Genomic DNA, 21,373 nt, shown 5'->3' on the forward strand with positions numbered 1-21,373 from the left:
CACATCGCCGCTGCTTGCCTCGTCCCCTGTGAAAATGCGCCTTTTTTCTTTTCAGAACCTGAGAGCCAGAAGCAACAAGGATGCCAAGGACCAGACGACCAAGAACTCTCTGGAAAGTGAGTTCTCCCTGCCGAGGCCTCTCCGCGCCCCTGGGGGGGCGGCCGCTGCGAGCAGACGGGGCATTTGCTGGGTGCCCGCCCGGTCGCCCTCTGGCCTCCCCGTAGTGATGTCGGGGACCCGGACAGAGCAGCGGGGCCTAGCGGGGTGGGGAAGGAAGAGGCCGGGGCAGCTTGCCCCTAGTAGTCACCAACAGGAAACATGGTGGGCGTCCGCAGACACCCACAAACTGGGCGCCGCCGGGCGTTACAGATGTCCTCACGTTGTCCCCAATAGCCCCAAGGAGGACTGTCCTTTCCCTCCTCTCAGATGACAAACACGTTGAGGACAGATGGCACCCACGCAGCACCCAGGCCCCCAGAGGCTGGAGAGAGGGTGCAGCCAGGGCTCCGGGGCCCGCCCTCGGCCTCCTCTCTCGGGGGGAAGGTGGTGTGGGGCGTGATGGGTCGCCTCACTCCCCGTTGCTAGGGTAGCGGGAAGTCACACTCGCAGGGAACAGCAGGGGTGCCTCTGCTGCCCGGAGCTTCCCCCTGCTAAGCCTCAGTCTCCCCGTCTGTGAAATGGGGACAGGAGCCGTGGGGGGCACGGGGGGGGGGTGCACCCGGTGTGTGTATCGGGACACGGCGGAGCCTCGGGGCCTCAGCGGGCGGTGCTCCCGGGGGAAGCGGGGCCTGTGTCCGCCGTAAAGACGAGAGCCGAGAGCTACGGCAGCCCCTGCGCTGGCTCCCGCGTTCCCACGGTCAGGCCTCCACGCTGTGCGAGGGAGAGCGGCGTGCAGCTGGTTGGCTCCCGGGGGGCCCTCGCTGGCCCGTCCTCGCCGGGGTGCTGGCGGGCTCCCCAGCCCCAGGAGGACACGGAGCAGTGCAGCGGGTGTCACGGAGTCGGCCACAGGGGCTCGGCCTCTGACCGCAGCTCTGGGCTCCACGTTCACGGCCCCGACCGCACGCCCAGCGCCCGGGACCGGCCTCGCAGGTGCTGGGGGTTTGCCCTCGTCGCTGAGCACGGGGTGCGCTCGCAGGGAGGGTGAGCGGGTGGGGGCGGGCGGCCCTCTCCAGGCGGCTCCTCTCCCCGCAGCCCTGCTCTACAAGCCGGTGGACCGGGTGACGCGGAGCACGCTGGTCCTGCACGTGAGTCCTGCGCCCCCGCCTCCCCGCCCGGCCTCTCGGCGCCCGCTGTCCTCGGGCGGACACGGACGTATATGAGGGGCCCCCCACTCCCCTTTCTCTGCTCCCTGCCTTCCCTGGAGATGCAGACGTGAGGTGCCCCTGCCGTCATGGGCTCACGGGGGAAGGGGGGAATGTGGGGGAGCAGCAGGCTCTCGGGGTGTCCTAGGGGCTCCCCTTGGAGCGGGGCAGAGCGGGTCATCCCGTCTCCCGTGGGAAGGGCCTTGCTGTCCCCGTGTGGGAACTGGGCCTCCAGGTTGGTCAGAGTGGGGTGCAATGGCGGGTGCGTTCCGGGGCCGGGAGGGTGCCCACCGCCTCCCAGCCTGGGGAGGCCCCGCCGTGTAGGGCTGTTTCTGAAGGCGGTGGGGCGTCCCTGAATGGGTTGTCTGTTCTTTTTAATGTTTTTATTGATTTCAGAGAGGAAGGGGAGAGAGAGAGAGAGATGGAGATCGGCTGCCTCCTGCACGCCCCCCACTGGGGCTCGAGCCCACAACCCGGGCCTGTGCCCTTGACTGGGAATTGAACTGTGACCTCCTGCTTCATAGGTTGATGCTCAACCCCTGAGCCACACCGGCCAGGCAAGGGGTTGTCTCAATAGTGAGAAACAAAACCAGGGAACACACAGGCCGCTGTTCCTACCGCCCGGGAGACGCCGTGCACAGACTGAGAGCAAGCTGTGCAGCCCTGAGCCTCGCACGCCGGGCCCTCACTTCTCACCACCCTCCGGCTCTGAGCTTTCGGACGGAGGGAGAGGAGATGAGGTTTCCCGTGGGGAAGGATCTGGCCGCGGGCTCGCCGGGGTCTCGGAGGCCCCGCATCGTGTCCCCTCGCGGTGATGGTCCCAGGCCCGCGCCCCGCCGAGCGCCCTGGCGGGGAACGCCCCGGCGGAGCTGCCGGGGGCGAGTGGGCTGTGTGTGCAGAGGGCGCCGGGGCTGGGGAGCGGAGGGGATTGTGTGTCTGCCCAGGGAGCTGGTGACCTTGAGGAGTCACGTGTATCCCTCGTGGAGAAGGAGTCCGGGCTGTTATCGACCAGAGGAGGAGCTGGGGGGGCAGGAGGGGGGAGCGGGTGTTTCCTCCTGACCTGGCACTGCCCCGTGCTTCGGTACCAGGACCGAGTCCCCCCTAGGGGACGTGCGGCAGTGTCTGGGGACCTTTTTGGTTGTTACAACTGCAGGTGAGGAGGTGCTACTGGCACCCAGTGGGTGAGGCCAGGGAGGGTGCCACCTCCTGCAGGACCCAGCACCACCCCCACCACAGAGAATCATTCGGCCCAGCCCGGCCGGCGTGGCTCAGGGGTTGAGCATTGACCTATGAACCAGGAGGTCACGGTTCGATTCCCAGTCAGGGCACAGGCCCGGGTTGCGGGCTCCATCCCCAGTGGGGGGGCGTGCAGGAGGCAGCCGATCCATGATTCTCTCTCATCATTGATGTTTCTCTCTCCCTCTCCCTCTCCCATCTTCTCGCAAATCCATAAAAATATTAAAAAAAAAAAAAAAGAATCAGCCGTAGCTGGTGTGGCTCAGTGGTTAGAGGGTCGGCCTGCGGACTGAAGGGTCCCGGGTTCGATTCCGGTCAAGGGCACGTGCCTCAGTTGCAGGCTTCTCCCCGCCCCAGGCCCTGGTCGGGGGCGTGCCGGAGGCAACCCATCGAGGTGTCTCTCTCACATCGATGTTTCTCTCTGCCTCTCCCTCTCCCTTCCACTCTCCCTAACCATCAATGGAAAAATATCCTCGGGTGAGGATTTAAAAAAAAAAAAAATCATTCGGCCCAGAACGTCACCAGTGCCGCGGTGGAGGCAGCATGCCCTAGACCCCGAGGGTGGGAGCCCCCGTGGCAGCATGCGAACCCCCGGGTTGTGGGAGTTCCGTGGGGCCCTGCCTCCCGAGGGCCCGCCCAGCGCTGCCCTGAGGCCCGGGCCTGAGAGGTGGCAGCGATGCCTGCAGAGCCCGAGGCCCTGGGTCCAGCCGGCGTGTCTGCGGTTTGCCCACAGAGGGCGGTGCCGGGGCCTCGCCGAGGCTGTCTGACTCGCGTCCTCTCCCCCCCTCCTCCCCCCCCGACGCAGGACCTGCTGAAGCACACCCCGCCCAGCCACCCCGACCACCCGCTGCTGCAGGACGCCCTGCGCATCTCCCAGAACTTCCTGTCCAGCATCAACGAGGAGATCACGCCCCGCCGGCAGTCCATGACCGTGAAGAAAGGCGAGGTAAGCGTGGCCGCGGGGGAGGGGCCCGGCCCAGCCCCCCTGGGCCGCGGAGGCAGGGTCCCCTCGGGTCCTCAGCGGACTGACCCTGGACGGGTCAATGGGACACAGGAAGCGCATTGCCTTTTGGGGTCCCTGGCCCTGGCGGGGTCCAGCCCAGTCCTGTGTGCAGGGCGTCAGAGTGGAGTTTTGCAGGCGCGTGCCTCACTCGGCCACCTCTTTCTTTCTCCGTCACGGGGGGTTATGTCCAGGGTACCCCTTTCGTTCCCCACACTTTGCCAACTCGGGGTCCCCGCTGAGGAGACAGGGGAGAAGGAGGGTGGCCTATGGTTTGCCTGGAACCACCTAGCGTCTCCTGAGTGTTCTTTTATTCGAGAACAGCTGTCGCCGGATTTAAGGATGTAAATGGGAGAGAGAGGGAGGCGTGCGTGGTGTGTATGCGTGGCATCAAGGACACGTGTGTGACGTCTTCGGCCAGGCATGTTCTCCTCCCCCTCCCTCCTCCCTCACTGACAGCCGCCCGGTCCCCATCTCCCTGCACGGCATTGATGAGAGGGTGTAGAGCAGAGGGGCTCAGGCCCTGGCCAGTCTGGCTCAGTGGATAGAGCGTCAGCCTGCGGACTGAAGGGTCCCGGGTTCGATTCCGGTCAGGAGCACATGCCCAGGTTGTGGGCTCGATCCCCAGTAGGGGCCGTGCAGGAGGCAGCCCATCAATGATTCTCTTTCATCATGGATGTTTCTAGCTCTCTCTCCCTCTCACTTTTTCTCTGAAATCAATAAAAAAAAACTTATTTTAAAGAGAACAGAAGGGCTCAGGATGTACTGACCCGGCCTGCCCGGTGGCCTCTGCCCTTCCTGGGAGCGGCCCGGCGTGGTCAGGCAGGTGCCATCCCCGGCGGGTGGCATGTAGTGAGGCAGCAGAGATGCCAGGCAGGGGCTGGCCTCCGCCGTGAGCATCCCCTGTCGGAAGTCGCACTCGGCCTGGCGGTGAACCCGGGGGCAGCCGCCGCTGAGAGCCACTTCCTCCTCTTTCTTGTGGTTCGTGCGCCAGGGGCTGGGGTCAGGCTGCAGGGCAGCTCACTCCCGGGCAGGAGGCTCGGGGTCCCCTCGCCCTCGGTGCCGGCCTCCCCATCCTCCTTGGGAGCTGCTCCCTGTGTGCGGAGCGGGAAGCTCCCACGTGCCCAGGGTCTCCCCATCAGCTGTCTGCGGGGGGAGGGCCTCCCCAGGAAGAGCCGTGAGGAGGGAGATGTCCCCTCCATCCAGAGGGCGTAGGGTGCCCTCTGCTGGTGGTGGCCAGGAGCTCAGTTCTTTTGAACTTGATTTTTAAAAAATATTTTTTTATTGATTTCAGAGAGGAAGGGAGAGGGAGAGAGAGAGGAACATCAATGATGAGAGAGATTCATTGATGGACTGCTCCGACACAGCAGGTCCCACAGCGAGGCTGCGGGAGGCCCCCGGGGCTCGGTGCACTGCCCGAGTCTTAGGCACTGCGGGGCACCCCACCCCCTGAGTCCCCTGTGTGTCGGCCAGGTTTGGGGGCTCCTGTTTCTAGCTGCTCTGGCAGTGTTCTACGGAGCGGAAAGGAGCTTCCATCAGCCTGGCCTTTTGGGGGTGCCCTATAGTCATCATCTCCACTTGCTCGGCCTGGGTGAGTCAGAGAGGAGGCAGATTTGGGGGGCTCAGGCTGGGACGCCGCAGGGGCAGGGGGGCTGGCTGGACGTGCCGGGCGCCCGTGGCGTTGAGGCTTCCCTTAGGAAGATGAGGGTGTGTACAGGCAGGGGTGGGTGTGGAGGGGCCGGCTGACCGAGTCCACCTGTCGGCGCCCAGAGGTGCCCGGTGCTCCTCACAGTCAGCCCCACGTCCTCGCGGCCCAGCGGGCGGGCGTGCTGGCTGCCCAGCGGCAGGGCGACTCAGGTGGCCCGTGGAGAATGGAGGTGTCCGAGGTGGGCCTTGAGGGAGAGTAGGTGGGCCAGTGGGGTGCTGGGGGGTGGTCAGTGCAGGGGACCGGCTGGGTGTTTCCAACCTGCCAGCCCAGGGGACCCTCCTGAGGCCACTTCTGAGCTGGGCGTAGGGTGCCCTCTGCTGGTGGTGGCCAGGAGCTCAGTTCTTTATTTTTCTTTTTTTAAAAATATATTTTATTGATTTTTTACAGAGAGGAAGGGAGAGGGATAAAGAGTTAGAAACATCGATGAGAGAGAAACATCGATCAGCTGCCTCCTGCACACCCCCTACTGGGGATGTGCCCGCAACCAAGGTACATGCCCTTGACCGGAATCGAACCTGGGACCCTTGAGTCCGCAGGCCGACGCTCTATCCACTGAGCCAAACCGGTCAGGCCTAGGAGCTCAGTTCTTTTGAACTTAATTTTTTTAAATATTTTTTATTGATCTCAGAGAGGAAGGGAGAGGGAGAGAGAGAGGAACATCAATGATGAGAGAGATTCATGGATCGACTGCCCCCCTGCACCCCCCCCCCCCACTGGGGATGGAGCCTGCACCCCTGGCATGTGCCCTGACCAGGAATCGAACCCGGGACCTCCTGGTTCATAGGTTGACACTCAACCACTGAGCCACGACGGCCAGGCCAGGCTGCCCTCTCCTTACCCGAGTGCCAGGCTCTTCTCACTGCGGGGCCTGTGTGGCCATGCCCCGTCCTGCACGGGCTGGCCCCGTGCCCAGTCTGGGTCTCAGTTGCGTCTCGGAGAGGCCGAGGCGGCCCTGCCTCGAGGGCATCTCCTGCCATCATTCCACACAGACGGGCACCCGCCCTCCCGGCCTCAGGCCAATGGCCTTTCCCCATCCACATGCCCTCTTCCACGGCCAGGCTCCCAGGAGGGGCTGGGAAACTGGTGGGCGGAGGAGAGCTTGCGTGGCACGTATGTTCTCGGGCCGATGAGATGGAGGCTCGCCCCGGAACGCGGGTCTGAGGCTGGAGGTGGAGGGAGTGGAGGCCGCGGCCCTGACCCTGGCCCCTGCCCGCCCCGCCCCGCCCCGCAGCACAGGCAGCTGCTGAAGGACAGCTTCATGGTGGAGCTGGTGGAGGGCGCCCGCAAGCTGCGCCACGTCTTCCTGTTCACCGACCTGCTCCTCTGCACCAAGCTCAAGAAGCAGAGCGGAGGGTGAGTGCCCGCCAGCCCGCCCCGCCCTGGGGGAGGCCCTGGGGGCGCGGGGTTGGCTTCATACACAGAGGAAAGCTGGTTATGGTTGTTTGTTTTTGTTTCAAATATACTTCTATTGGTTTCAGAGAGGAAGGGAGAGGGAGAGAGAGAGGAACATCAATGATGAGAGAGGGTCATGGATCGGCTGCCTCCTGCACGCCCCCCACTGGGGATGGAGCCCGCAACCCGGGCCTGTGCCCTGACCAGGAATCGAACCCTGACCTCCTGGTTCATAGGTTGACGCTCAACCACTGAGCCATGCCGATCTGGCCCTGGTGTGTTTGTCTTTGGTTGTTGTTTTTTCTTTCTACGTGAGCCTGCGGAGGGCAGTCCCTGTGTGGCCAGGTGGTCTCTCTGAGCTGCATTCTGTTTCCACCTGAACGGGAGGCCAGGCTCAGGTTCGAGGTCATCACTAACAACCTGGAGACCTTCTGGGTCGGGGTCCGGTCTCACTGGAGGACTCGGGAAGTGGGAGTGACTGGTGTGGGGGGAGGTGGGAGCTGCAGGGTGTGGTGCAGGCTGGCAGGTGTGGGGGATGGCTGTGCCCTTAGTTTCCACAAACCCGGTGACGGCTCCTAAGTTATTTCAACGTAGGCTGCAGAGACACACCCCCAAACACACACACACCCAAACACAGACACACACACACACACACACACACACACACACACACACACACCCAAACACACACACACACACCCAAACACACACACACACACACCCACACACACACACACCCACACACACCCAAACACACACATACACACACACACACACATGCACACAGCCTCCCAGGGATCAGACCACCCAGCGTGTTCGGGCTGGGGTGGAGGAAGGAGGGTCACATTGGGAAGGATCAGAACCGGGCTCTTCCCCACCTGCCATTGCTGTGCTGAGTGGATTTAATCATTCAACTCGGCCAGGAGCCTCAGTGTCCACCTGTGAACCAGGAGGTCTCGGTTCGCTTCCCGGTCAGGGCACATGCCTGGGTTGCAGGCTCGATCCCCAGGGTGGGGCATGCAGGGGGCAGCCGATCCATGATTCTCTTGTCATCGTTGTTTCTATTTCTCTATCTCTCTCTCCCCCTTCCTCTCTGAAAGTAACAAAATTTTTAAAAAGAAAAAAAAGGAGAGGAAAAAAGAGTTTCCGTTTCCCCACACGTCGAGGCAAGGGATTGCACCGGGTAGATCGGCAGCCCCCCAAACCCTAGGACTCGGGGGGCCTCTGCGGTCCTGTCCTGTGGGCCTGTCGTTGTGTGGCCTTAACGGGCTCCCACGTCACAGAGCCTGCGAATCGCCACCATCACTCCTTCCCCGGGGGAATCGGGGCTTGTCAGACCCCCCGGGGCCTCCGTCACCCATGCCCACGCCCACGAATCTCCGAGTCTGGGTCCTTGGCGTCGGCCGGGGGTCTGCTGCCAGCCTGTCCCCCGGGCCCGGGCTCTCGGCTTCTGACAGCAGCGATGTTGGCAGAGGAAGGCGGGGTCGTGTTCACCTGCTCCTTCCCCCCCTCCCCCCTCCCCCCAGCAAAACGCAGCAGTACGACTGCAAGTGGTACATCCCGCTCACCGACCTCAGCTTCCAGACGCTGGACGAGTCCGAGGCGGCGCCCACCATCCCCCTGGTGGTGGACGAGGAGCTGGACGCCATGAAGATCAAGATCTCGCAGATCAAGAGCGACATCCAGAGGGAGAAGGTGGGCGCGGAGGAGGCCGGGCTCCGCGGCTCCAGGAGGCGGCAGCCCCTGGCGCCCGGGCAACGGGGCGGACTCCACGGGGCATCTGACCCCCCCCCCCCCCCCCCCCTGGTTTCTGGGACCAGCCGGGCATCCCCCGTCAGGCGTGGAGCCTTCCAGAACGTGGCGTGGGCGAGGGACCCAGCTGCCTCGGTGGGGAGAGAGTCCCAGGTGGGGTGCGGCCCCTCCACGCGCCCTGGGCGGCCCCGGGCAGGCCCCTGGTGGTTGCTGGGGAGACGTGGGTTTCAGGACCAGTGAGGAGTGGTCCAGGCCACAGCAGGTCGCATGCAGTGGCCGCAGAGGGGGCGGGTCCCTAGGAGGTGGGCCCTGGTCCGGGGGACCCTGACGGAGGTGGGCACAGCAGGACAGATGTTCTCCTCACTCCTCACCCACCTGCCAGCCTGCTGCACCCGAAACCCAGCAGGTGGAGCGACGTGGGGGAGACCAGTAGGGGGTGCGCGTGAGGGGGTTTGTCCCTCCGGAGGGGCCTGCCACCTGCAGGGCAGAGGGAAGCCAGGCCCTGTCCTTGGGGCTGCGGAGCCCTGTGTGCTGCCACCGGGATGCTCGTCGCCATGGTGACCATAGTGTCAGGTCTGCCCGGGATAGGGGCGGGGGGGAGGGGGGATTCAGAGGGAGGCGCAGGGCACACGGCAGGCAGGGTTTCCCCGCCCAGGTCCTGGGGGTGCACCCGGCCCTCCGTGAGAACCCTCCCACACACTCCCGGGGGGCCGGATGCTGAAATGTGTGTGGTCCCAGGAGTGGGGAGGGGCCCTCGGGGTCACCGCGGCCCCCTGCCCAGTGTCCAGGTTTGAAGAAATGGAAAGAAGGGAGGTTTGTAAAGGTCGCTCCTCTGCCTTTGTGATGCTCAGTGGTTAGAGCGTCGGCCCGGGCACCGAAGGGTCTCGGGTTCGATTCCCGGTCAAGGGCACGTACCTGGGTTGCAGGTTCATTCCCCGGCCCTGGTCAGGGCGCATATGGGAGGCAACCAGTCGGTGTGTCTCACATCGATGTTTTTCTCTCTCTCGCTCCCTTCCACTCTCTAAAGCAACGGGAAGATATCCTCCTGGGAGGGTTAACAAAAGAAGGGAGGTTGGCTGAGCACGTCCAACAGCCTGTGCCCGGCCTTGACCCTTGACCCTGGAGCCAGCAGCAGCTGACCAAGGCGCTGTGCTGGGCCGAGCGGGACCAGGTGGCCCCGGCGGCCGGGCTGGGAATGTGACCGCGACCTCTCCCCGCAGAGAGCCAACAAGGGCAGCAAGGCCATCGAGCGGCTGAAGAAGAAGCTGTCGGAGCAGGAATCCATGCTGCTGCTCATGTCCCCCAGCATGGCCTTCCGGGTGCACAGCCGCAACGGCAAGGTCAGTGCCCCCCGCGGGCTCGCTCTGCCGTCCAGGCCCCCCGCCCCCCTTCTGCTCCCCCAGGCCCTCCTCCGCTCCCCCAGGCCCTCTTCCACTCCCCCTGCTCCCCCTCCGCTCCCCCTGCCCCCCCTCCGCTCCCCCTGCCCCCCCTCCGCTCCCCCTCCGCTCCCCCTGCTCCCCTTCCGCTCCCCCTGCTCCCCCTCCGCTCCCCCAGGCCCCCTTCCGCTCCCCCAGGCCCCCCTCCGCTCCCCCTGCTCCCCCTCCACTTCCCCTGCTCCCCCTCCGCTCCCCCTGCTCCCCCTCCGCTCCCCCAGGCCCTCTTCCGCTCCCCCTGCTCCCCTTCCGCTCCCCCAGGCCCCCCTCCGCTCCCCCTGCTCCCCCTCCGCTCCCCCAGGCCCTCTTCCGCTCCCCCAGGCCCTCTTCCGCTCCCCCTGCTCCCCCTCCGCTCCCCCAGGCCCTCTTCCGCTCCCCCAGGCCCTCCTCCGCTCCCCCTGCTCCCCCTCCGCTCCCCCAGGCCCTCTTCCGCTCCCCCTGCTCCCCCTCCGCTCCCCCAGGCCCTCTTCCGCTCCCCCAGGCCCTCCTCCGCTCCCCCTGCTCCCCCTCCGCTCCCCCAGGCCCTCTTCCGCTCCCCCAGGCCCTCTTCCGCTCCCCCTGCTCCCCCTCCGCTCCCCCAGGCCCTCTTCCGCTCCCCCAGGCCCTCTTCCGCTCCCCCTGCTCCCCCTCCGCTCCCCCAGGCCCTCTTCCGCTCCCCCAGGCCCTCCTCCGCTCCCCCTGCTCCCCCTCCGCTCCCCCAGGCCCTCTTCCGCTCCCCCTGCTCCCCCTCCGCTCCCCCAGGCCCTCTTCCGCTCCCCCAGGCCCTCTTCCGCTCCCCCTGCTCCCCCTCCGCTCCCCCAGGCCCTCTTCCGCTCCCCCAGGCCCTCCTCCGCTCCCCCTGCTCCCCCTCCGCTCCCCCAGGCCCTCTTCCGCTCCCCCTGCTCCCCCTCCGCTCCCCCAGGCCCTCCTCCGCTCCCCCAGGCCCTCCTCCGCTCCCCCAGGCCCTCTTCCGCTCCCCCTGCTCCCCCTCCGCTCCCCCAGGCCCTCTTCCGCTCCCCCTGCTCCCCCTCCGCTCCCCCAGGCCCCCTTCCGCTCCCCCAGGCCCCCTTCCGCTCCCCCAGGCCGAGCCTCCTGGTCCCTGGCTCCCGTCCGTTGGTAATACCCCCTGTGCCGTGGCCGGCCAGCCGGAGGCACGGAGGTGCGTGTGCCTCGGAGGGCTGTGTCCCGTGTGGACAGTGGCCGGGAGCAGCTCAGCCGGGGAGGTAACTGGGCGTGTTCTCCGCCCCCAGAGCTACACGTTCCTGATCTCCTCCGACTACGAGCGCGCCGAGTGGCGAGAGAACATCCGGGAGCAGCAGAAGAAGTGTGAGTGGCCTCCTCGGGGAGAGCCCGTGACGGGGGGTCAGGGCGGACGGTTCTCACCTGTGGTTTCACACCTTCTTGCTCCCCTGAGTAGTGGGACTCCAGGTCAGATGTCAGGGGGCCCGGCCGGCGTGGCTCAGTGGATAGAGCGTCGGCCTGTAGACTGAGGGGTTCGATTCCCAGTCAGGGCACATCGGGTTGTGGGCTCAATCCCCAGTGGGGGGCGTGCAGGAGTCAGCCAATCCATGATATTCTCTCATCACTGATGTTTCTATCCCTCTCTCCCTCTCCCTTCCTCTCTGAAGTCAGTAAAAGTGTATGTTTTTTAAAAAGAGAGAGAAGAAAGAACTCCTGTGGGCTGACCCCGCGTTTGTAAGGGTGACGCTGGGACTTCTCCTGCCCTCTGGGCCCTCCGGGGCATGGCTCGCTCTGTCACGCACCAGTTCCTTCGCGGGGAGCAGGGCACTCCCTCTTGTCGTGCCCTCTCACCAGGGTGCGCCGAGGGTTCTGTGGGGGCGGGGCTGGGGCGGCATCAGAAAGCGTCCCTGGTGTCCGGAAAGGTCCGAGCGCCTGTGCAGACGCGCCCTCCCCCCACCCCCCCCGCTTAGGTTTCAAAAGCTTCTCCCTGACGTCCGTGGAGCTGCAGATGCTGACCAACTCGTGCGTCAAACTCCAGACGGTCCACTGCATCCCCCTGACCATCAACAAAGAAGGTGGGCCTCCCTCAACCCCCTGCCCAGGGCGCGTCCCTTTCCGCTGTCCGTCCGTCTGTCCGTCTCTCCTGGGGACCGGGCTTCCATCCCCACTGGCCTCTCCCAGGAGTGGGCGGGCAGGTCAGGAGCTGTCTGGCCCCAGGGGCTGGTGACTGAGGAGACCCATCGCCCCGCCCCCATCCCGAGACACTCCTCCGACTCCTCGGGCACCAGGGCTGGTCCCCATCCCCTGTCCCCCAGGGCCCCCAGCACCCCCCAGCCAGCACCTTTGGTTCCCTGTTGCACACACTGGTGCACACTTGGTCGCACACACGGGTATGTGCTGTGCACATTTGCACACATGCCCCCCCATCCATGTCACACGCTACCGTGACCCCTCTCCTGTCCTCGTCACATTTCATCTCGGTCACTGACCTGCCTGCGCTGTGAAAACAGCCGGAGCCTGCCTCCCTGGCGTTGCTCAGTGGCTGAGCCACCGATCCACGAACCAAGAGGTCACGGTTCAGTTCCACCCTGGCCAGGGCACATGCCCGGGTTACGGGCTCGATCACCTGTAGGGAGTGCGCAGGAGCCAGCCAACCAGTGATTCTTTCTCATCATTGATATTTCTATCTCTCCCTCTCCATTCCTCTCTGAAATCCATAAAAATATATTTTTTAAAAAAAACAAAAACGCTAGATCCTAAGGTCCCCAAGACAGAGGCCATGTGGATGTTCCGGTCTCTGGCGTCGCCTTGCCCTCCCCCCGTGCTGGGCACATGGCGACCACAGCGTGCCCCCCCAGGGTGGATGGGGACGCCGAGCCTGGCCCCCGCCGCCCTCTCTCAGGACTGACGCTCCCCTGTCTGGTCTCTCGCACAGACGACGAGTCTCCTGGCCTCTACGGCTTCCTGAATGTCATCGTCCACTCGGCCACCGGCTTTAAGCAGAGCTCAAGTGAGTGGCCGGTTTGGGTTTGGGAAGGAAGGCGGCCGGGCGGGCGCGGGGCCAGAGGGTGTGGGAACCAGGGAAGTGGCTCGAATTACCCTCAGGCGTCTGTGACCCCTGACCCCTGGCGGGCCGGCCCTGGGTGTGGAGTTGTGTTCCTGGGGCGGACCTTGCCCTTTCCCATGCTTGTCTCCGGTCCTGGGAGCTGGTGCGCTGCCCCCTGCCGGCGGGACTTGTCACTGCAGGGGCTGGAGCTGGCTGCAGACAGACCGACCAGGGAGGGAGGTTCCCAGCCGGGCGGGCGGGGGTCAGGGGCACCTGGGTCCCGATGGGCAGAGTGGCTTTGGCCGCTCTGATGCGTCCCTCCCGGGGGGCCTCTCCCAGCTCCTGGAGCGGTTAGAGCAGTGAGGGCCGGTCACCTGTGTGTCCCTCCCGGTGTGGGGTGGGCACAGTGTTTGAATTCACTACAGACCCTCACGCCGTGCCCTCACCGTGGCGGGCTGTGCAGCGAGCAGGTTATACCAGCGTGGCAGCACGCCCAGTGGTTCCGGTGCCTCCCGGGCCGTCCCCTGCCTAAATGCTGGTGTGTCCAGGGGCCCGTCCGTCCTGCCTCCCTCCCTGCACAGACTCCCCCCTTCTTCCTACTCCCGGGGGTCCTCCCACCAACAACGCAGTGGAGCCCTCGCTGGTGTGGCTCAGTGGATAGCGCGTCGGCCCGCGGAGGGAAGGGTCCCGGGTTCGATTACCGGTCAAGGCACGTGCCTTGGTTCCCCGGCCCTCATCGGGGTGCGTGCAGGAGGCAGCCCGTCCATGTGTCTCTCTCCCATCGATGTTTCTGTCTCTCACTCTCCCTTCCACTCTCTCTAAAAATCAATGGGAAAAACATCTCCGGGTGAGGATTAACCAAAAGAAAAAAGAAGAAAGAAAATCAAGACCATTTTTTCTGATTTCAAAAGTAACGCCTGCTCTTTTGAATGTGGGTTGCCCGGCCAAATGTGGCTCAGTGGTTAAGCGTCGACCTATGAACCAGGAGGTCACAGGTCAACTCCCCGCTCAGGGCACCTGCCCGGGCTGTGGGCTCGATCCCCAGTGGGGGGCGTGCAGGAGGCAGCCCATCCGTGATTCTCTCTCATCATGGATGTTTCTATTTCTCTCTCCCTCCCCCTTCCTCTCTGAAATCGATAAAAAAATACATATATACGTTTTTCAAAGTGTGGGCCGAGTGGCAGTGCGTGGTCCCCCTCTGTGCCCCCCGCAGATCTGTACTGCACCCTGGAGGTGGACTCCTTTGGGTATTTCGTGAACAAAGCCAAGACGCGGGTCTACAGGGACACGGCTGAGCCCAACTGGAACGAGGTGAGGAGCCCCTCCCCACAGTTCTCTGCTGCTGGCCTTGTCCCTGGAGCGCGTTCTGAACCCCCAGAGGCTCCCCGAGGCTCCCCCCCCCCCCGCCCCCCAAGGCCGCGCCGCCAGCATTCCGGGAATCTCCTGGGGGAGGGGTGACTTGCCCCAGCGATGTTATCTGCATCTTCCTGAGACGGTTACCCTCCCTCCCCCTCCCCCCCTCCCCCATGACAAAGAAGTGACCCATGCTGCTGGAGGAGTGTTTGGAAAAAGAACTTAAAAGGGCCTTTTGTGCTGCCTTTGTTATTGCCGAGTGTTTACTTGGGACGTTTCCATGGCATCTTTCCTGCGAAGTGGGAATGAGCCTTCTGTGACCCACTTGGTTTCCGGAAGCTCGGGGCTCCGCCGGAGGCCTGGGCATGGGGGCCTGGGCATGGGGGCCTGGGCGCCGGGAGGGCCTCTGTGCTGGTCCCAGGCCCGGGCTGTGCGGGTCGCTCCTCTGCCTTCCTCCGCCTCGGGGCGCGGTGGGGTAGCCCACGTGCCCAGCTGGCCTGCCGGGAGCCCTGGATGGCGGAGGGGCCAGCCTCGATGACGTCCCCAGATCTTGGAGAGGTGCCATGTCCAGGCCTCTGGAGCAGCCCTGGCCCTCGGGCCTCGTGCTTGAGGGCGGGGTGGAGGCTGCCAGGCTGCCCAGAGCTGCCACCACCACGCCTGCCACCCCGTTCCCTGCGACGAGTGGGGTGGTGGGGCCAGAACCCAGGTCTCAGTTCTCGGCATGCACTGCTCAGGTCGTTGGACCTGCTGCCTCCTGGGGGCTGGGGCCCGGGAAGCGGAGGGCATTGGCTGGCCGTGGTAGCCCCGGGCGGCCCTGCAGAAAGGGCTGTGTGGCTGCTGCCAGGAGGGACGGGTCAGAGCCAGGGGCATCCGTCACAGAAGGCTTTGCAGAGAGCAAGAGGGTCGTGACCCAACAGGCAGGGAGGAGGAGGGTTCTAGACATCATGCAGGGAGTTCAGGTGCGAGGTGGGGGGGCCGGGGGGGCGTGAGGGACCCAGACACAGGAGTGCCACAGCCGCGGGTCACCCGACAACTGCCCAGGCTGACCTTCAGCATCTGTAGGGGTCTTACCTGTTCCTGGCACACACAGCCCCCCCCCCCCAACCCCATTCCGGCTCAGAAACACCTGCTTTCTTCTCCCCGCCTCCCCTCGCTCGTCTCCATTTCCCACCAAGAACCCACGCCAGCCTTCACTGGTTTGGCTCAGTGGATAGAGCGTCAGCCTGCTGACTGAAGGGTACCGGGTTCGATTCCTGGTCAAGGGCACAGGCCCGGGTTGCGGGCTCCATCCCTAGTGGGGGGTGTGCAGGAGGCAGCTGATCCATGATTTTCTCTCATCATGGATGTTTCTGTCTCTCCTTTCCCCTTCCTCTCTGAAATCAGATATATATATATATATATATATATCCTATATAATAAAAGCCTAACATGCTAAGTGTCCAACGGTTCGACCGTTCGACCAGTTGCTGTGGCACACACTGACCACCAGGGGGCAGATGCTCTGACCGGTAGGTTAGCTTGCTGCTGGGATCCAGCTGATCAGGACCAGGCAAGACTGGCCAGACACGCTCTGGAGCCCTCCCGCGGCCCCTCCCCGGCTCGATTGTGCACTGGTGGGGTCTCTTGGCCTGGCCTGCACCCTCCTGCAATCCGGGAGCCCTCGGGGGATGTCGGAGAGCCAGTTTCGGCCTGATCCCCGCAGGCCAGGCCGAGGGACCCCCAGATCTCTAGTACGGGTATATATATAAAAAAAACAACAACGCCCCGGCCCACAGACGCATCGGTGTGAGATGCAGAACGGACTGAAGGTCTGTGGGTGACAGGTCTGTGGGTGACGGAGGAGAAAGTTGACACCACACACCTCCCAGCAGGCGATCCGAAAGCCTTCGGGGCAGGTCTTTCCTCTGAACCCCCCCCCCCCCACCCCCACCCCCCCCACACCCCACCCCCACCCCCGGTCTCCGGGATCACCTCCTGCCCCGGCCGTTTTCTTTCCCTTTCACATATAGAGAGAGCCGCTTCGGGTCCACAACAGAGTGGAGCAGAAAGGACTGCGGTTTCTCATTATACCCTCTGCCCCCCACACACATGCGCACACACATGCACACACACACGCATACACACATGCACACACACAGCCCCTGCAGTGGGACTTGTGTTAGTCAGTGAACCTACGCGGACACGTCATCATCTCCCCAAGGCCATCCATACAATGTCCGCCTCAGTAGCCGCCTCCCCGGAGCTGGTCAGGCCGTGTGGGACCCACTGCCCTGTGAGATGCTGGCTTCAGGGGCTGGGTTAGGTTTGAGAGTCGTTCGGCCGCCGTTTTCTGGATCAGTGGTTGCACGCATCCGTGGTCTCTCTCCCGTCGGTGTTTCTCTCTGTCTCTCCCTCTCCCTTCCACTCTCCCTAAAAATCCATGGGAAAATATCCTCGGGTGAGGATTCACCACAGCAGCAAAACGAGTCCCTCGGAGCGTCCAGAAGCATCCAGACAGGGTCGCCGTGGGATGCTCACGGGGCCGGGGCGTCTGGGGTCTGCATCCCAGGGCTGGAGTGAGGGCGGCCTCGAGGCCCGGGTCCTCCGGGGGCAGCGAGGAAGCGGTTTGGGGAGACGCCACCCTGCGGAGGGCCCCTTCGGCCTGCGGCAGTGACCGCCGCCCCCGGGCCCGGCCGTTCACGCGGGACTGTCCTTCCTCCTCGGCGCTGCAGGAGTTCGAGATCGAGCTGGAAGGCTCCCAGACCCTGAGGCTCCTGTGCTACGAGAAGTGTTACAACAAGACGAAGATCGCGAAGGAGGACGGCGAGAGCACCGACCGGATCATGGGGAAGGGCCAGGTCCAGGTAAGGCCGCGCCGCCTCCGCCCCGTCTGTCCGTCTGTCTGTCTGTCTGTTAGGCCCCGGTGTCCCCAAAGGAAGTCCAGTTCCACGTGTTTTTCCAGCTGGGCTTTTGGTTCCTCAAGGCCAACGGTTTCTGCTCCACTCTGTTGTGGACCCTGCGCTTCTGGGCAAAGCATAACGATCTGGCCCTGGCTGGTATTGCCCAGTGGTTAGAGCATCGGCCCGGGCACACACCTGGATTTTAGGTTCGATCCGATCCCTGTTCCTAGTCGGGACGCGTGCAGGAGGCAACCAGTCAAAGTGTCTCTCTCACATTGGTGTTCCTCTCTCTCTCTACTCCCTCCCTTTCACTCGCTCTAAAAAACAGTGGAAAAATATCCTTGAGAGAGGATTAAAAACAATAATAGTAATAATAATAGACTTTATTTCTCACCAGTAGTCCAGCTGTAGAATATTCCCATCACCCCAAAACCATGTCCTGGTTCCCACGGACAGTCACTTCCTGTCCCCCACCCCCAGATCCAGGGACTCCCGAGATAAGTGTAGGGAGCACTGCCGTGGGGTTTTGCCACAGGGGAGTGGGGTGCGGCTCAACGCTGAACCCGACAAGGAACAGAGGGGATTTCTAGCCCAGGAGTAGGGTGAGGGGGTGTCAGTGGACGGAAGTCAGAGAAAACATCGATCAGGGTGGGAGGGTTCTGGCTGAACGGACCTAATGGGATTCCTGTCCAAGGCAGGCCAGGGCGGGGTCAGGGGTCAGACATCCCCTGGGGGCCAGGGGAGAAGACGGGATTCGGTCCGTTGTTAAGGGCCATCAGCTGTCAGGGGTGGACTCTGGCTGAACCGACGTAGGCTGTGCCCAAGGACGGAGGAGGCCTCGCTGGAGAACGGAGCTCAGGGCAGCCTGGCGAGGGTTTGCTCCAGGAGGGACTGGCTTTTGGCTCCCTTGCCACCCCTCCTGTGGCCGCGTGGAGTCACCTCGCCATCCAGGTGTGTGTGTGTGTGTGTGTGTGTGTGTCCGTGTCCGTCCGTGTCCGCACCTGTACTTTGGGTGGGCCCTTCGGTGTCCGCAGCTGCTGTCATTCTTATCTGTGGTCGTTGTTAGTGGAGAAGGCGGCTGGGCCCCACCCCTGGTCTCTGCCTCGGAGCGAGGGCTGATGGGAAGTCTGGCCCCTGAGCACCGTCAGCCAGGAAAGAATCCCGCCCGGCGCGGTAGAGGATGTTTGTGACTCAGGCCAGAGTGGGCTGGCTGGGCTCCCGGAGACCTGGGCTCCCGGCGGCTTGTCATGCACCGGGATCCCCAGGAGGAAGGAGGAGGAGGAAGAAGAGGAGGAGGAGAGGTGATGAGGCCCCGCCACCCCAGCCAGGCCTCCTGCTCCCTGACCCTGTGGGTGCTGCTGTGTGGGGTGCCTGGCGGAGCACGTCCCTGCCTGGAACCCAGCCCCCCTGAGACCAGGCTTTTCCCAGTCTCTTCCGACGCCTCCCCAGTGCCACGTGGGCGGGCGGGCGGTCTGCTGCTCGCGGTGGGTGGGGTGGAGAGCTGGTGGGGTGGGGAGTGCATGGCCTATTCCCCCCCCTCCAGGTGCTCCCTGCCCCCCATACGCACTTTGACTCATAAGCTGAGTGGAGAGCACTTCCTGTGAGGAGGGGGAGGCGCAGCTCCCCATGGGCTGTCTGACGGGGGCAAGAATAGGTCCAGACGCCCGGCCGGCGGGGCTCCGTGGCTGAGCATCGGCTGTGAACCAGGAGGTCACGGTTCACATGACCGGTCAGGGCACAGGCCCGGGTTGTGGGCTCGATCCCCAGTGTGGGGCGTGCAGGAGGCAGCCGGTCCATGATTCTCTCTCATCATCGAGGTTTCTCTCTCTCCTCCCTCTCCCTTCCTCTCTGAAATAAATTTTTAAGAAAATACATACATATATATATATATATAGGTCCAATATACATAAGTTTTATATATATATATATAAATATAAAATTTATTTTAAGAAAGAAAACCGCCCCAGGAAGTAGGTGATGTGCAAACGTGTGGGGCTCAGGAGCGGGGAAAGCGCTCGGTCCCTTCCGGGCGCTGACGGCACAGGGGGGCCTCCGTCTCCAAGGAGGCGGGTGAGGAGCGACTGGCACTTCCTCCTGAGCACAGCTCCGTGCCGCCCCCACCCCTCAGCGGGGGGCGGGGGAGTGGGTGCCCCGTGCCGGGCCACGGGTGCCCCAGCTGGCCTTGCCGACTGCCGAGCAAGCAGGACAGCTCTGGTCCTCGGCCAGGCTGCTCCGGGCGGCATCAGTGTCTGCTCTGCCTGGACGGGCCCTCCCACCCCACAGCCCCGTCTCTCTCCCCCCCCCCGCCCCCGCCTCCTGGGATGGGTGCAAAGGGAAGGTGTTTTTGTTTTTGTTTTTGTTTTAATATATGTTTATGGATGTCAGAGAGGAAGGGAGAGGGAGAGGGAGTGAAAAATCAATGATGAGAGAATCCTGGATCGGCTGCCTCCTGCACGCCCCACACTGGGGATCCAGCCCGCAACCTGACCGGGAATCGAACCGTGACCTCCTGGTTCAGAGGTCGACGCTCAACCACGGAGCCCCAAAGGGTAGTCTCCTAGGCAGACTTCAGGGCAGCCGGCCACCAGGCCCACAGCTCTGGGGAGACGCGCAGGATCCAGACCGATCTCCCGAGAACACTGGGAGTGAGCAGACCTCCCGCGCCGCCCAGGCCCCATCCCCGAGGGGCGCTGCGGCCGGAGACCCCGAGGTGGTGTCCGGAGCCCCCTCTCATCTCCCCCGAGACCTCCACTTCCTGTGCTGGCTGCCCGGCCGCCTGTTTTCCCAACCCCCCCACTTGTTTACTTCGCCGCCGCTTTCCGTCACCATCACCGAGAGAGCTTGCCAGCCTTGACTGTTGTTTGGGGCCGCGGGGCGACGCTCAGCCTCCCCGTCGCCGTGTTATTCTCCTGGCTGCTTCCGCTCTGCTCGGCACGCTCTGTGCTTTGGAACCGAGCCAGCCCAGGGGTGGCCTCTCCCACGAGAGCCGCCGTCCAGGGCCACGGCGAGGGACGGGCCCCGGGCGGAGCCCCCTGCGGCCCGCGGCCCATGGCCCGGGTCTCACCTGCAGGCCAGCTCCTGCCGCGGCCTCTGGGGCCGGGAGGCGGGGGGTCTGGATGTTGGTGCTGGGGGGGTGGACGATGGCACCGAATCCCCTCATCACCGGGCCAGCTATCCAGGGGGGACAGGCGTGGGGTGTCCCCGGCTCTGTCCATCCGAGGCAGGGCATGCCATTATTGGGGTAACCGGCTGGGGTGGTGCAGGCCCTGGGGGTGTCCAGGCAGAGGCTCGGGCCAGCGGCGGCGTTACTCAGCTTTTCCAACGCGCCCACAGGAAACCGGCCCGGAGAAGGAAATCGGGCTCTTCTGGGCTTTAGAGAAAACCGTGATGCGACACAGTTCCCGTCACCAATCGGCTGCCGGCGGGGCTGTGTTTTCCAAGCAGAGACAAAAAAAAAAAAAGAAAAAAAAATAGTCGAAAACTCAAGGGTCATAGGAAGCTTTGACCTTGGCGAGCCAGGCTGCAGGGGCGGGGCTTCCCCCGAACCCCAGTCAAAAGGCTGCGGAGGCCGGGGCTGCCCGTCCAGCCTCCCGCCCGGCCGCGCGCTCGCTCGCCCTCCGACCGGCCCCCAGCCCGCGGGACAAGGATGCGGAAGGCGCCGGCCGCTCCCGCCGCCGTGCGGGGCCTCCTGCGCTGTTTTCACCGGAGCCCGGCCGCCTGCGCGGAGAAGCATCTGTGTGCTCCAGGCTCCACCCTGTGGGCCCACCTTCGAAGCCTCCTGTGCACGGGCAAGGTGGGCCGGGGGGCGGGGGCGCCCCGCGGGGGGGCTGTGTCCGGCCGGGGCCTCTGCTGCCCGATGCCTCCGTCCCCTCCGTCCCCTCCTTCCCCTGTCCCTTTGCTTGTCGGCTGCGTTGGCCAAGTCTCAGTTCTTTGATGTTTTTTTTTTATTACTGATTTTTAGAGAGAGGAAGGGAGAGGGACAGAGAGATAGATTGGCTGCCTCCTGCAGGCCCCCCACTGGGGATGGAGCCCGCCACCTGGGCCTGTGCCCCGGCCGGAATCGAACCGTGACCTCCTGGTTCCTAGGTCGGCGCTCAGCCACTAGCCAGCCGGCCTGGGCGCTCCTTAGGTGACTTGAGCAGCCGGGTCCTGCAGACCAGCGCCCTGAGTCTCTAGCGTCGTGATTCGGAGCTGGGCTCTGGCTCCTTCTGGGCCAGACGCTAAGCCACAGCCTGGCCCAGGCGGGAGGCCCCACAGCCAGACCGCAGCGCACGCTGTGGGAGGAGCCGTGGCCCGAGCTTCTGGGTGGCATTGCCCCAGGCAGTTCTACTTG

The 21,373-nt window shown here is 64.2% G+C and overlaps 1 protein-coding gene across 1 annotated transcript in view; it reads left to right on the forward strand.

Moving 5' to 3' along the window:
- Positions 1–21,373, forward strand: part of BCR (BCR activator of RhoGEF and GTPase) — a 71,713-nt gene that overhangs the window by 43,905 nt on the left and 6,435 nt on the right. The window contains exons 6-16 of the mRNA XM_054712661.1: positions 56–116; positions 1,192–1,244; positions 3,343–3,483; positions 6,477–6,598; positions 8,164–8,332; positions 9,610–9,729; positions 11,052–11,127; positions 11,733–11,837; positions 12,698–12,772; positions 14,022–14,119; positions 16,873–17,004. Coding sequence (XP_054568636.1) covers positions 56–116; positions 1,192–1,244; positions 3,343–3,483; positions 6,477–6,598; positions 8,164–8,332; positions 9,610–9,729; positions 11,052–11,127; positions 11,733–11,837; positions 12,698–12,772; positions 14,022–14,119; positions 16,873–17,004 — 1,152 coding nt within the window. The remainder of the gene's footprint in view (positions 1–55; positions 117–1,191; positions 1,245–3,342; positions 3,484–6,476; positions 6,599–8,163; positions 8,333–9,609; positions 9,730–11,051; positions 11,128–11,732; positions 11,838–12,697; positions 12,773–14,021; positions 14,120–16,872; positions 17,005–21,373) is intronic.

Source organism: Eptesicus fuscus, chromosome 23 (genome assembly GCF_027574615.1).
Source record: "Eptesicus fuscus isolate TK198812 chromosome 23, DD_ASM_mEF_20220401, whole genome shotgun sequence".
Classification (NCBI taxonomy): domain Eukaryota; kingdom Metazoa; phylum Chordata; class Mammalia; order Chiroptera; family Vespertilionidae; genus Eptesicus; species Eptesicus fuscus.